General features: G+C 38.2%; 1 protein-coding gene across 1 annotated transcript in view; it reads left to right on the forward strand.

Moving 5' to 3' along the window:
• Nucleotides 1-12,319, forward strand: part of LOC125244980 — a 28,347-nt gene extending 16,028 nt beyond the window's left edge. The window contains exons 3-9 of the mRNA XM_048155378.1: nucleotides 3,549-3,799; nucleotides 3,899-9,297; nucleotides 9,408-9,585; nucleotides 9,936-10,153; nucleotides 10,454-10,726; nucleotides 10,939-11,045; nucleotides 11,405-12,319. Coding sequence (XP_048011335.1) covers nucleotides 3,549-3,799; nucleotides 3,899-9,297; nucleotides 9,408-9,585; nucleotides 9,936-10,153; nucleotides 10,454-10,726; nucleotides 10,939-11,045; nucleotides 11,405-11,616 — 6,638 coding nt within the window. The 3' untranslated portion in view covers nucleotides 11,617-12,319. The remainder of the gene's footprint in view (nucleotides 1-3,548; nucleotides 3,800-3,898; nucleotides 9,298-9,407; nucleotides 9,586-9,935; nucleotides 10,154-10,453; nucleotides 10,727-10,938; nucleotides 11,046-11,404) is intronic.
• Nucleotides 12,320-14,768: the final 2,449 nt, after the last annotated feature.

Below are 14,768 nucleotides of genomic sequence, written 5' to 3' on the forward strand. Positions count from 1 at the left end.
TTTTTTTTCTCATTAAAACCAAAGATTTTCATCAGTGATTGTATATCAAGAGCAGTGACACGTTTATATGTATTTTGTTTTTTGTGATTTCAACGTATGGAATAGAGAGTCTCCGCAAAAGCGATAGATTGAAGTGCTAATCCGTGTGCACGAGCGCTGTGAACCCTGTTGCACGCGCCTCTGATAACAACGAGCGAGCACTCAACAACAACATAATTTCAAAAACAACATACCCCAGCGCCAAATCGCCTATTATTAACACAATTTGATAATCAATTCAATAGAGGTGTTTATTTTGTATTAGATATCCGCGATAATCATTCTATTATTGCATAACAATACTAAACACTGTAAATATTTAAAATTAATTTATACTCCTTAATATCAAGTTTGTCAAAACACTTTGGGTGGCTTAGGGCATTTCACCCTATATTATGTCCAGTGATATGGAGTGTTCTTGGCTCTTAGCTTTACCAATATACAAAGGTGAATGAATATAACGACTAAATATAGCTAGGCTTTCATCTCAGGCATCATCTTAATTTTGCTTTAATGTGAACATGATTAATATGTTACCTAAGTCTGTAAAATATTTCAGGATACTTTAGAACCACGCTACAGGGCTTTTATTTTGAAACTCACTTTTGTAGGCGGGAAATCTGCAATCTGTTTTGCATCTCATGAATAGGAGTTTTTACTAGTAATAATACCATTATAGAGCTCTGTAATTAGAATTGTTACTAGTAAGAATTGAATTAAAGAGCTCTCAAATTCAGTTTTTACTAGTAACAATTACAATTAGAGAGCTCTATAATTCAGTTTTTACTAGTAACAATTGAATTAGAGAGCTCTCTAGTGGAATTGTAGAGCTCTGCAATTGGATTATTACTAGTAACAATTGAATTACAGAGCTCTGCAACTGAATTCTTACTAGTAATAAATGAATTGCAGAGCTCTCTAATTGGAATTGTTACTAGTAAAAACTGAATTATAGAGCTCTACAATTCAGTTGTTACTAGTAAGAATACAATTGCAGAGCTCTATAATTCAATTAGAGAGCTCTACAATCATAATTGTTACTAGTAAAAATGAATTATAGAGCTCTCTAATTGTAATTGTTACTAGTAAAAACTGAATTAGAGAGCTCTTTAATTTAATTGTTACTAGTAAAAATATAATTACGACGAGTAACGCTGGAACGTTTTTATGCTGAAACGGCCTTCCATACATGGATGTGTCCAAAAGACCCCCTAATTAATTTGGTTGTTTTACAAATTGCCTTGCACATTTTGATCGTGCTGTGCTCATTTCATTCACCAATTTCAAAGTCATTTGTGTATAATATAGTACAAGGTATAAATTGTTTAAATAGACGTCAAATAGTAGAAAATGTGTATGATGTAGGCTAGTATTTTCAAGTATTTAAGTTGATAGGCTATTCTTGACAAAGCACTGCAGCATGGTAACAGACCATTGTCTCTTATCTTGCCTTCACTTCAGAAACTCACAGGCTAAATCCACATCCGTCCCACTTTTCGTGGATGACTCCAACTGCCCCATCACACGTTTTTGGTTCCAAAAAACACCTCAAATTAAAGCGCTCAGTCAACAGTCATCCAAAGCTTTTTAGAGCTACATCAGGTTCAACTGCTTTCATACTAGGAAAGCCCAAGAAACTCTCATAAGGCTCGCCCATCCGACACTGTGAGCTGCAGGCTCCCGTCAGATGCCATGGGGGCCCTCCTAGTTGGGCGGATGAAGTCAGTCCCACCCCCCTCGATTATCGGAGGGGCTTGCCCGTGAGCTGTAGGCTCCCGTCGGACACCACACGAGCCCTCCCATTCGGGCAGTTGGAATAACGTATGCCCTGTCAGCCCGCTGGTGGGGCTCACCCATTCGATGCCATGAGCTGCAGGCTCCCATCGAATAATGTGTAGGCCTTTCAGTAGGGTGCTTGAAGCAGAATTTGATTTGGAAGATGTTGCACTATAAATAGCTGTCACTGAGAATACTTATTTCTCTGGACAAATATGAAATAGATGTATGTAGTTTGCATCAGTTTGAAGGTTTCCAAACATATTTATGAATAGATTTGGATGGATCATTGTGATCTCTTTGTTTCACCCATTGCTGGTGGATCCGGAGGTCCTGAGGAATTTTTATGGCAGTCACAGGCCAAAACATTAGGAATTAGGCTACGTCCACACAAAGCCGGAGCTTACCCTAACCAATCTTTTTATTCTCCCTCGTCTCAATAAATATCTGTGTCCACATGAAACGACTCAAAATGATGTAGTATACATGCCAGACCAGTATATGGCGCTGTAATTCTGCCACAGAGATGCACTTAAAACAGCAAATAAGACTTGGAGCATGCACATAAACCTTGCGCGCTGTATATAAACTATAGTAAAGATTAGAAATAACGCTTTATTTTGGCTCAGTAGCTTCTGCAGAACGCAAAGACGGCGTTTTCAGATTTATCCACTCTGGGACCCGGTTTAAAAAAATAGCGGTTTCACCTTCTGAAAACACTGGATCCGTATGGACAAAACGCCTATCCGATACAAAATTTGTGCGTATTCACAAAAACGCGTCTCCGTGTGGACGTGGCCTTAGTCTCTAGATGGGTGAAGGGCAGAAACTGCATATGGACTAATGAGAAGTAATGTCCTTCCCGGGCTTAGTACCAGAAGTCTTCTTCTTGCCCTCTAAGCAATGTCTGGCTGTTGTTCTATCCTTTTTATCTGATGGAGTTGTGTTAATCCACCAAGATCCAATTAAAATGTAGCAAACCTTTGTCCACTGTTACGGACAGAGAGGGGCCATAAACTGGGCCCTGGAATGTACTGTTCATCTCTCTCTCCTTACCATTAAGTAATGTAAGTAACAGGTGCATTGTTTCACTTTCTTTGCTGTTGACATATTCAACCAAATTTCAAACTTTTCAGTGATGTCTTGAGCAAAGGGATGCGTGTTTGCCTATGCTCCTTGTCGATGCCACTGCACGCTCATTCCACTTATCAGCTCATGCAAGGCAGCTATACAAGCCTAAATATTGAATTTTGAAATATTGAATGAGATCAGTGATTTAGACCTCTACATAATGGTTATGTCAAAACCTAATCAACAACACCTGGATTACATTTTCTCTTGGCTTTCTTTGCCATGACAAATGTGTTTAATAAACACACAGATACAGCAGCCAGAGGAAAAACTAATGTTAAAAAGTCAAGGGTAAGGAGCCAAACTAAACCGAATACTGATCACCATAATGGTGACCTAAAATCAGTGACTCTTTCCTTTAGTGATTCTGCTTGTTAACGCAAGGCAGAGTCCTGCACGTGGGCAGGAACTGCTCCGTGACAGTGGAAAAGAGAGCAGAAAATGTGAAATCTAGGAGAAAAATACTAAATGCCAAGCAATAAGATGCAAATCTACTTTCATTATTTTATAAATTTTCTGTTCTTTCTTCTGCAGTCTATACAGCATGTTCCATGTAATCTGTAAGTGTTTGTAATCCTGTGGTGTCTGATGTTTTTAAACAGGAAAACTTGAAGAAGATGAAAAACAGAGACAGCAAGAGGAGGAAAGAAGACGCCTGGAACGTTTGGAACGTGAGCAAAGGATTCAACAGGAGCTAGACAGAGAGAGTGAATCATCTAGACACAAGCTTTCTCGAGCAACTGAGCGGCTTCGTCAAAAACAGAGCTTTAGAGGTCGCGAGCAACATCATGAACGCACACAAGCTCTCCATCAGCAAATAGAAGATGATGCTGCTGCGATCGAGAGGGACGAGGTATGACTTTAATTTGGATTGAGCAACATAGCTGTATATATAGCATGTTGTAACATAACTTTTTACTGAGATCCATTTTTATTTTGCACATTTACGTAGGTTAATGATGTTGAAGAAAAATTCAAAGACCTTCTGTTAAAGTACCAGATTACAGAAGATAAAGAGGTACAGCACAACCAGATTTGGGACAGGATTAAGACGCTCCAGAATGAACTTGCAGTTCAATATTGTAGAGAAAACAACCTTTCAGCAGGGTCTCAGTTTACCTTTGATCAAGCTATAGGATATAACGAACTGTCTCTTACAGAGAAGCTCACAGTTCTCGAAGCATCTCTACAGTTCATTCTGCACAGTAGCACTGCAGATGCTAAAGATGATGGGGATCAGCCACTTGGCTGGGAGAAGTACAACTTTCTTTTGGGTTTGGTGGAGCATCTTCAGGCCACAAATCCAACTTTGGCTGAACACATTTTATTAAATATACTTGACATGATCTCAGAGTTTTCACCAAAAAGTAGGGAGATTTTGGGTCAAATATTGTTCAACAAAATCTGGACACCAACAGAAATAATGCTCTTCATTTGCAAAAGTCCAGCTATCAAATGTGATCAGCTCGATTCAGTTCTCCACACAGCACAAACCTACCACCTGGACTGCATCCTTGTTCTCTCTGCTCTTACAAATGAAAACCCTTTAATGTTTCTTCAAGAACAAATAAAACATGACAAGGAAAAAGACGCTGATACAATTGTGAAGGAACTTCGTGAAGCAAACTGCCCAGAGAAAGTCTTAGTGCTGTTGAAGGATGTGCTTAGATACATGGAGTCAGAACTCCCAAAATATCAATTGGTGGACCTTAACAAAGAAAAAATCGATGATTTGAAAAGGAAAATAACTTCTCTTAATCTCACAAACCCAGATAGTAACATTCTAAAGGATGTATTAATTGGAATGTCAATAGCAGTGCAAGACTGCTCAACCATCACCACAAAAGACAACAAAAAGATTCAAGGCTATTTTCCAAGATGTACACAACTAGCATCATTGCTTTTGCTCCTCCTGGCACAGCTGACAGAAGATAAAGGATGTCTTCTAGAGATTGGCACAGGTGAGGGCAAGTCCTGTATCTTAGCCATGTTTGCAACAATTCTGGCTATTCGTGGAACAAAAGTGGACATTGTGACAAGCTCTCCGCTCCTTGCCCAACGAGACCAAGAAGAATGGAAAAAGTTTTTTGAAATGTTTGGTGTCACCTCGTCTGTAGTACCTCCACGTTTCTCAAGTAACTTTACACCAGACGAACAAGAGGAACGCGTTAAAGATGCTTACAGGCAACAAATAGTATATGGCACAGTGGGAGTCTTTGCAGCAGACATACTTAAACAGGAATTTGAGAAGAGGACTACTCGTGGTACAAGGCCATTTGAGCTTGTAATAGTGGATGAAGTGGACTATATGACCTTGGACAATGGAGTTCAAGTTACATTCTTGTCCCATGAATCTAGTGGATTTAGGCATGTGGAGCAAGTGCTTTCCAACATATGGGCCATGATATCTTCTTGTCAACCAATTGAAATGCTTGAAACAGGGGAGATAAAATGGGTGACAAGGATACAGTACTTTCATAAAGCTGTAACAGCAGCCGTTATGGGGCTGGAAACATCAGACAGCTTTTCAGCAAATGAGATCTTGTTGCCTGGAGTGACTTTGGGGTTCTATACCCAGGAGGATATTGATATGTTAAATGAAGCTGAGACCAAGAAAGAAAAGGATGATGGGAATGAGGACAAAATGTCCAAAGCATTATCTGAAGTCATGAAGAAACTTGGTGTTTCACAACAGTATGATCTTGTGAGTATATTTGAGGAGGTCTTGGAAAACAGTGCAGTGTTTAAGTGCTATTCTTTAGAGAACAAGAAAGCCAAATGTTTTCAAGCTCGGGAAAAACAAGGTGACCTTAATGTTGAAATTCTACTGCTGGAAGGAGGACTAGCGTGTGAAATCATGTCTGAGAAATCGCTCATTGATGCAACTGTAAGCACAATAAAGTCATCTATTAAGTATTCGAATAACCTTCAAACAGCGGAAGAATCCAACAACTTCATTGTCGTTCCTGTTTTCTTGAAAAGTTATGTTGAGAATCAGTTACCAGTTTTTGTTGAGAATGCACTAAGGGCTGTTGAGATGACACGGGGCCGGGAATACATGATTGACACCTCAGCGGCTGCTGAGAGAGACGTTCCTGACAGTCATGACAGAGACAAGTATAATGCGATAATTCCAGTGGACTTTAAAGCCAGTGGTGTGCTAGAGAAAAACAAGAAGTGGGGGAATGGTCTGCAACAATTCTTGGAGTTCAAGCACCAACTTGCAATTTCACCAATATCCAACGTGACAAATTACATGTCAAATTTCCATTATTTTAAAAGGTACCTCAGTGGGAGTGGCATATTTGGTGTTTCTGGTACATTAGGAGGTAAGGCAGATTGGGACTTTCTGGCAAAACATTATAAAGCAAAGAGCTACACTGTACCTGCACATCGCCATAAAAGGGTGGTGGAGCTTCCAGTCATCCAAGTGAAAGGTGGGAATGACCAATGGATCCAGACTATTTGCGAAACTTCATGGAAAGTAGCAGAGAGAGGACAAGTTGTCTTGGTAATTTGTGAAGATGTTAAAACAGCAAATGAACTACATAAGAAAATACAAGGTGGTGGCAGAGTTAAGGCAGAACAGATTACTCTGTACACAATCAGTGAGAAGCACAACATTGAAAGAGAGAACTTCTGTGCAGGCAGAATCATCATTGCTACAAATCTTGGAGGACGGGGGACAGACATAAAGGTCGATGAAAGTGTGAATAAGTGTGGTGGTCTTTTTGTTCTACTTACTCACTTTCCACCCAACCGAAGAGTCGAGAAACAAATATTTGGTCGTACGTCTCGAAAAGGCAATCCTGGCATGGTCCAGATGATTGTCAGCTGTGATCATCTTGCACCCGCTTACCAAGATCAGTCTGTGGAAATCATGCGTCAGCTAAGAGAGGATTATGAAATTAAACGAATCCATGATATGGAAAGTGATGAGCTGGTTGAAATAAACCTAAAGGAAAATCTGTTCTCCACATTTTGCACATTGCTGAAGGACTTTGATGGGAATTACACACAGCAAGAAAAACTGGACCCCATGCGAATGCAATTCGAGAATATTCCTGATTGCTTTAAACATTATCAGAATAGGTTTGATTATCAGCCAGCCATCAACGCTCTGAAAGAATCTTGGGCCTTGTGGTTGACCCTTCACGAGGATGACATCAATAGGCATGATGACTTCAGAAAACTTGAAGCAGACCTTATCAGGTCAATAAACGAAACAAGTGGAAAGCTGCTGCGAGGAGAATGCGATAATTTCTATGATCATGTCAAACAGGCAATTGTAAGAACTGATTTACACTGCCGTGACAAATCCAACAATGCCTTTGGAGCTGAATCCTATTGGCAAAAAGTTGCTAACTCTGACCCACACTACAAGGCTGTGGCACTCTATAACCAGGCGTACATCACCATCAACCTCGGTAAGGGTAACTATAAAGCAGATGCTATGAAACTGCTGAAAGATGCGAAGCAATCAATTGACGCCTATGTCTCAGAAGTCTCAAACACAATGGTCTCATGTAACTTATCAGTCACTGGTAACAAAGATCAGAGCACAGACAAAAACAACAACTTTCAGAGTCAAATGGAGGCCAGAATGAACATCTTTAAGTCTTGGATGACGTACATTGATAATGCATTGAATAAGCTTAAAGAGCTGGAGAAAAGCAACAGTGATGCCATTACAGAGGACTGTTCAGTCTACGTGCTGTCTGAAGAAAAGGACTTCATCATCACTAATGAGCTGAGATCGCTATACGATTACGGCCTGGGGGTTGTTTTTGAGGTGAAAAAGAAGCCCAAGTTTTGCATAGATGCTTTGATATGTTTCATACTCGGGGTGGTACAGGTTCTTGCTGGGATTCTTATTTGTGCGCTGACACTTGGAACAGCCAGCCAGTTCGGAATGGGCCTGATTTCAGAAGGAGTTTCTGACATGATCAGTGGAGTAGAGGGGATGATTAAAGGCACATTTGATTGGGTGTCATGGGCAATATCTAAGAGTATCAGCATCGGCCTTGCTTTGCTAACAGCTGGCTTTAGCGTTATCAAGAAAGCAGTTACTTCAGTGTTTAAAGTGACAAAAAGTCTCCTCAATGGTACAAAGTCTTTCTCTTCTGTTGCGAATGAATTCATCAAGTCAGGAAAGGCAATGTTTACTTCATTCAAAGGAAGCGTTAAGTCTAGTTTATCAACCCTAGGTAAAGAATCTTTTAAGTCTACAATGAAAAACATGACATCTTCAGCAGTGGTCAAACAGAACTTCAAATTTGCAACTAAATATGCACTTCAGGAAATCGGGAAAAAGTCTGTGCTCACTGCCATGAACTACGCAATCGATGCAGCACTCCAGGAAGTCTTTAAGAAGATTTTACGAAGCAGTTTTGAGAATGTTGTTTCTTCATCAGTGAAGCAGAGCAGTAAACTGGATCAGACTCTGGTTGAATTCATCAGCTCAGGCATTCCGAAAGTTGCCTTGGAAAAAGAGAATTTCAAGATTGACCAGAATTATGAGAAGCAAATAAAAAAATCAGTCGGTGTGCTCTCCGAAGAGATAATTCCTTACCTCATACTGGATTGTACCAAGGCACGGGAAGTTATCAGCAAACTCTCTGAGGTGTGTGAAGCTGCAACAGAGCTTATGGATAAAGCGAAACTGTCAGGTGTGCTTGAAACGGCAAAGCTGGCTCTGAAAGTAGCTGAGTACACAACAAATCTCTGTCAAATATTAGGTGCCGTACCAACAAAAGAGATAATAGACCAGAAATTTGTTCCTCAATTACTGGAGAGCATCAGTGAGCTTCAGAAAGATATGACAAAGTATGACCAAGATGGACGACACAGTTTACCTGATGTACAACGCCTTAAAGGAGAAATTCTACAGATTATCTCTCAGAAAGTTTCTGAGCAATTCATCAGTTCCTGTTCTGAACATATGACTTCTTTAATGACCAACACATTTAAGAGTCAGTTGAACACTGCTGCAGGAAAGGCGTTAGACAAGGTCATGCGCAGACATAAAACTCAGAGTTTCTTTGATGACCAGAGAGAAAAACACAACAAGAAATCTACGAGCCACAAAGAAGTGGAACAGCTGTCAGATGAGGACAAAACAAAGCTAATGCAGTATACAGAAGAAATGTGCAAAGCCAATCAGCCTGCTACAGCCCTCGATGTGTATGTGCTCACAAAAAGTAACCTGCTGAACGGAAAAGGGATTCAACTCACTGTCATTGATGAAAATGGAAAACAGTTCACTGAGGAACGTTACCCAGGAACCACCAAATCAGCAGGCGATATAAAACTGAGATTAACTAAATCTGCAAAAGCCACACCTACATCACAGTAAGACTAATCACTAGAGCATTACACAGTTCGCATATAGAAATACATTTCAATGTTAATGCTTATGAACTTTGTGTACTGAATGTAGTTAATTTTATTTTTTAAAACAGAGCTGATGCACAGATGTACAGCGGCCATTTTGACATTGTACAGGACGATGGCAGGATAATCAGCGTTAACTCGGATCGTGAGATTGCTCTTTATGATGCTGTAGCTCAAGCAACTGGCAGCAAGACAGAAGACCCAAAGAAGGAAGCATTAATTCTACGTGAGAAAGTAAAAAATGAGGTGAGTACACAATTTAAGGCTCTGATTCCTTCATGGAACAACTTGTGCACATCCTGAGTAGAAAAGCCAGATTTTAGGTGTAGATCTGCTCATATTTACTGATGTACTGAAATAGACAGACAGATAGATAACTTTATTCATCCCAGAGAGAAATTCACAAAGAATTGCCCAAGTGCCCTGGAATAGGCTCCAGGCTTACCACAACCCTGTGTATGATAAGCGGTACAGAAAATGGATGGATGAAAATCCCATTCCTGGTGAATCAGTGTACACTGTTACTCAATCCTGATCATCTCTCATTACATGTGCAGGTGACTGTATTTAATCTCACACTCTTAATTTCTCATTAGATCCAGACAAACTTTGAATCGTACACACCCCTGCTTATTCTCCAGAGAGGATACGACTTCTGCCAAAAAAACCCAAGGAAATATGACATAACTAGAGGAAGTAAAAAGGAGACGAATGTTGCACTGCAGGAATACTTACAGAGTGTTAGATTCATCAAAAGTGACAAACGGATCCTTATCAAAATGTACCATCTAGGATTTGTTGGTGAATATAACAGGTAAAGAATCTGATTGCTGAAAGTGATTTCTGTTCTTTATTCACAACACAACAGTAAAGAGGTCCATGGAAATAAGAAAGAAAGATGATTAACCTGATATAGTTATATAAAAATAATTTAGGTATTAAAAAATAGTATAGATAACCAGGTGTGTCATTTGTACATTCCATACATAAACAGAAGCTAGACGAAGATCAAGTAAACACCTGAGCTCTAAATTAGCTTACTAGTTTAAATGAGCAGATTTCATGCTAATTTCATTATGTCATTAATTCTCATTCTCTCATTCTCTCTGGACAGTGTTCAAAGTGCTCGAAGGTCCAGTAAGAACAACACAATAACGCTCAACACAAGCCATATTCCACCAAAGGACTCCATCAGACTGGCTCAGATGGCCATAGAAGACCCAAACTCAGGGAGCGAGATTAAAAATAAAAACCCGGAGCTTTATAAACTGATCAGCAGCATAAAGACTGACAACAGTGGATTGAACCTGATTGCCATGGAGGTTCTGGGACAAGATCACAGACAAGCTTTGACTACAGGCCCAAGCAGCCGCTCACAGGTGGCCAGGTAATGTTCAAAGTTACGGATGAAATCCTCATGCAAGAAAATGATACAGAATTCCAATTAACATGCAGGAATTTGGAGTAGTATTAAACATTGAACATTTTAGGTACAGGATTACAAATGTAAACAAGCAGCTGATTATTTCATAAAAACTAAGAAAAATTGTAAATCTGCTTTCATCAATCATTTCACAAATCATTTCTCTTTTTTTACAGGAAACTTCTAGCAGACACCATGATTAGTGGAGACATGGAGCTTCTGCTGAAACACTGCATGATTCTGCATCACCCGCGTACCTCACGAAAGCTCAGAGAAGCTCTTGGTAAGAAACTCCTCTGTGTTAATCCTGCACAACACATGCATGATCTACCCTCCAGCAGATACTGTGATTGGTCAGGCTGTTTTCTGTAGACACGATAATGGAGCAGTTTATATGATGAAAATTTAATCTTACTAATCAGTTAGATTAGAGAGATTAAAGAGTTTTTGATACAGCAGAATGAAATAGCAGTCTCTAAAGCTTTTGTGAAACATTACAGAAGTCAAAGTGTTATTTCACATTGAACATGACATTAAATACAACACAAGATATTAAATGCAAATCATAAAACAACTGATAGTCTAAGAGTAAAAGAGCTGTCATGTTGCTGCACTTAATAACATTCTTGTGTGTAATTTCAGGTGAAAGCATTCAGTCTCAGTGTCACATTTTGTCCGATGAAGACATACAAGGCTACTACAAAGCAGGATACCGAAACCTGGTGTCAGAGTACAGCCGCAAGGGAATCCTGGATCAGAAGCAGCGTGAGCGTCTGGATGCGTGGGTGACTCAGGACCAGCATGAGGACACCAACACTGCAGAGTACAGCCAGCTTCTGCAGGGATTAAAGTAAAAATGTCTGATGGTCATGAACACGTTTTCTTCAGAGCTTCATGATAAATATGACGATGGTAAGGAAGATGATAATAAGTAGTAGTATTAAACGTATAAAATGATTGATCTCTGCCATTGAAATATCATAAAAAATAAAAAAAATAGCAAGTTAAGTTGTCTTTTTCTATTGGTAGATCATATTAGTAATTTTTTAAGCATTTATTTTTAGAAAGTAGCAATAGAATAAGAGCATTTAAACTCAAAATCAGTAAAAATGTCTAGAAATATTGTGTACTATTAAAAAATTAGTTTTACTGTAGTCACTTCAGTTTGCATGATGATAATGTTGTAATGTGTGTGTTTGGGGTTTAAATATGTAGAGGGTTAAAATATTACAGGGTTATTTCACAAAACATGAATTGTATTCCAAATATAAGAATGGTGTTGGGTTGTGATTAAATGTTGGAAATATATAACACATAAAATTTAAAAGCAAATTTTCAGTTTCTTTTCAGTAGACTGATGTACACATTACAGCTTACTTTACATTTTACTTTAAACTGTGTGCTGAATTTATAATTCCATGATTTTTCATAATCAGTTATATGAGTTTCGGAACATCTACATTTTACATGTGTATTGTAAAATGTTTTGTTACTAATCTGCATGATGCTTGGTTTCTGAAATATTTGCCAATAAAATTTCAATATTTTATTTTTGGGTCATTTTTATTCTTAAAAACGAGATTATCACCCATTATCATGTAAGCAACATGGAAAGTAGGAAAGAGATAAACGACTAAAGACTAAAGACACAGACTAAAGAGTCTGTGCAGTGTAGTGAGCAGCAGTGGAACAGGATGGCAACACCTTTTCACACCACGTGTGGAAAAGTTTCACTTGATTTGAGATGGTCCTTACTGCAGAACACAAGATCCAGGAGGATCTTAGATCAAGATCCAACTCCTCCCACTTTACATATTCCTTAACCTACCTGACTCCGCCCCCTGGATCTCGAGTGTTCTGCAGTGAGGGGCTACTGGTTGATTTGGATATCTGTGAGCAACAAAAACATATGCCCTTGCCTTCATTTAAGATAATGTAAAAGAAACAGCAGACCTGCCAACCTCGGAAAATATTTTTTGGGGGGGTCTTTTTTTTTTTTTTTTTTTTTTTTACATTTTTGAGAATACAATGCACAAAGCATACACACATCTTCATTAATCTAATTTTGACTGTTAAAGTTTTTTTAATTTGAAACAATTAAAAATTTTCCTACACCTGCTCAAAAGCATTTTTTTAATTCATGATTAATACTGCATTGCATAATGTGTTCTTATACAAGATGACAACCACAAGTGAATCGCATTCATATATTTAATATGGACTAAAAAATTTTGTTTGCAATTTCAAGAAGGCTATATTTACATATAACTAACCTGACAGTCGAGTCGTTTATACAGGTTTTGTAATGAAAGCTAGTCTAAAATTAAGAAACCCTTAGAAAACAGTAAACATTGAGTTTACATGTGATTCATTTAAAATACTATTATTCCAATATCCAAAATATTTTCATTTTACAATTATTTTCCCTCTCTCTGTGCGCGCGCATTTGTGTATTTGCGCAGCACTGAGACAACGGTAATTTTAAATGCATAATTAACTAATGTGCTAGTTTTCATACAAAAGACGTAGGCTATGTAACATAATTAGGTACTTTAGTTAGTATTAACACAATAATGCAACACTATACGTTTCTCAACACTGAGAATAAATAAATAAACGCCTGATTCTCCAGACTTGTCAATCAGTCACACATCACAACACTTTCACTAAGCCATATTGCGATTTCAATTTTATTTAGATTTGTTGTTCAACATTACTTGAGCATTTTATACCCATTTACCTTAAGGAGTCAGAAGTACCGTGAATGCTGTACTGTCCTTGCTCTTAGAAATCAGTCACAGTCATACTATGGGAGTGGAAGGAGGATCGAGCGGGATTTTGATTTGCAGTTTCTTTTTATTGATAGGCTGTACGTGTATTTGTCAGTCATCCCCGCTTGCTATTTGGGAAATGAGCCCAGCGCTATGATTGGTCGAACTCTTTCTTTTGCTGGATTTGAGTACTACTCGTGCACAGAGGAGTCACTGGGTTTTTGCGTAGTATAGAGTGACAAATCGTACCAGCGTACTTTGAGGTCAAAATGCATACCCGCTACGCAAAATGCGTACATGTTGGAAGGTCTGAGACAGGTCAATTTAGCTCAAAAGGAATTATTAATGAATTTTATAGGAAATTTTGACAGAATTGCCTATGTTACTGTCAAAAAATGAATCGTCCAGTGCTCAATTAAACTGACTGTAACTATCAACTCTGCAGTGGAAATTAATATCAGAAATATAGTGAAAGTACTATTATTAGCATGGTAACAAGATCAGCAGTTTAAGACATTAAATTATATAATGCACATAACACAAGACACTTCTCTTTAAAATACAAGAGTTTATTGAACTTCTATTACACAGAATCTACCCAGCTAGCAGGAAAGTTCTCAGAACTTTGGCTTATGTTCCCTACAAGTTTGGTTAATGTTTTAAAGAAAACATTTGAATGTAATGTAAAGGTTAAATGTAAACTAAGATATAAGGTTTTATAAGGATTTTTTGAGGATGTTGTTGAGATAACATTATACAATGTTCTCAATAAAACTTTGGCAGAATGTTCCATAATAACAAAGGAGACCTTCTCACAGCAACTTTAGGAAAATGTTATGAGGATGTCATTGAGGCATGAGATGACAGAGTGTTTTTGAGGACATTTTGAGGACGTTTTGAGGATGTTGTTGAGGAAAAGGGTTGTAGAATGATCTTTTATAAAACATTGGCACAATGTTCCATAATAACAAATAAGGAACATTATCAAAGCAACATTCATAAAGTGCTTTGAGGATGGAGTGTTTATATATATATATATATATATTTATAAACTGTTTTGTAATGTGTCAACAAAAATAGAACATTTTAAATGTAACATTTTGAGGATGTTGTTGAGGAAAAGGGTTGTAGATTGATGTTTTATAAAATATTGGCACAATGTTCCATAATAGCAAAGGAAGAACATTCTCAAAACAACAAAACGTTATGATGAAGTCATTGAGGCATGAGAGGAT

This window comes from Megalobrama amblycephala, linkage group LG14 (assembly GCF_018812025.1).
Source record: "Megalobrama amblycephala isolate DHTTF-2021 linkage group LG14, ASM1881202v1, whole genome shotgun sequence".
In the NCBI taxonomy this organism is placed as follows: domain Eukaryota; kingdom Metazoa; phylum Chordata; class Actinopteri; order Cypriniformes; family Xenocyprididae; genus Megalobrama; species Megalobrama amblycephala.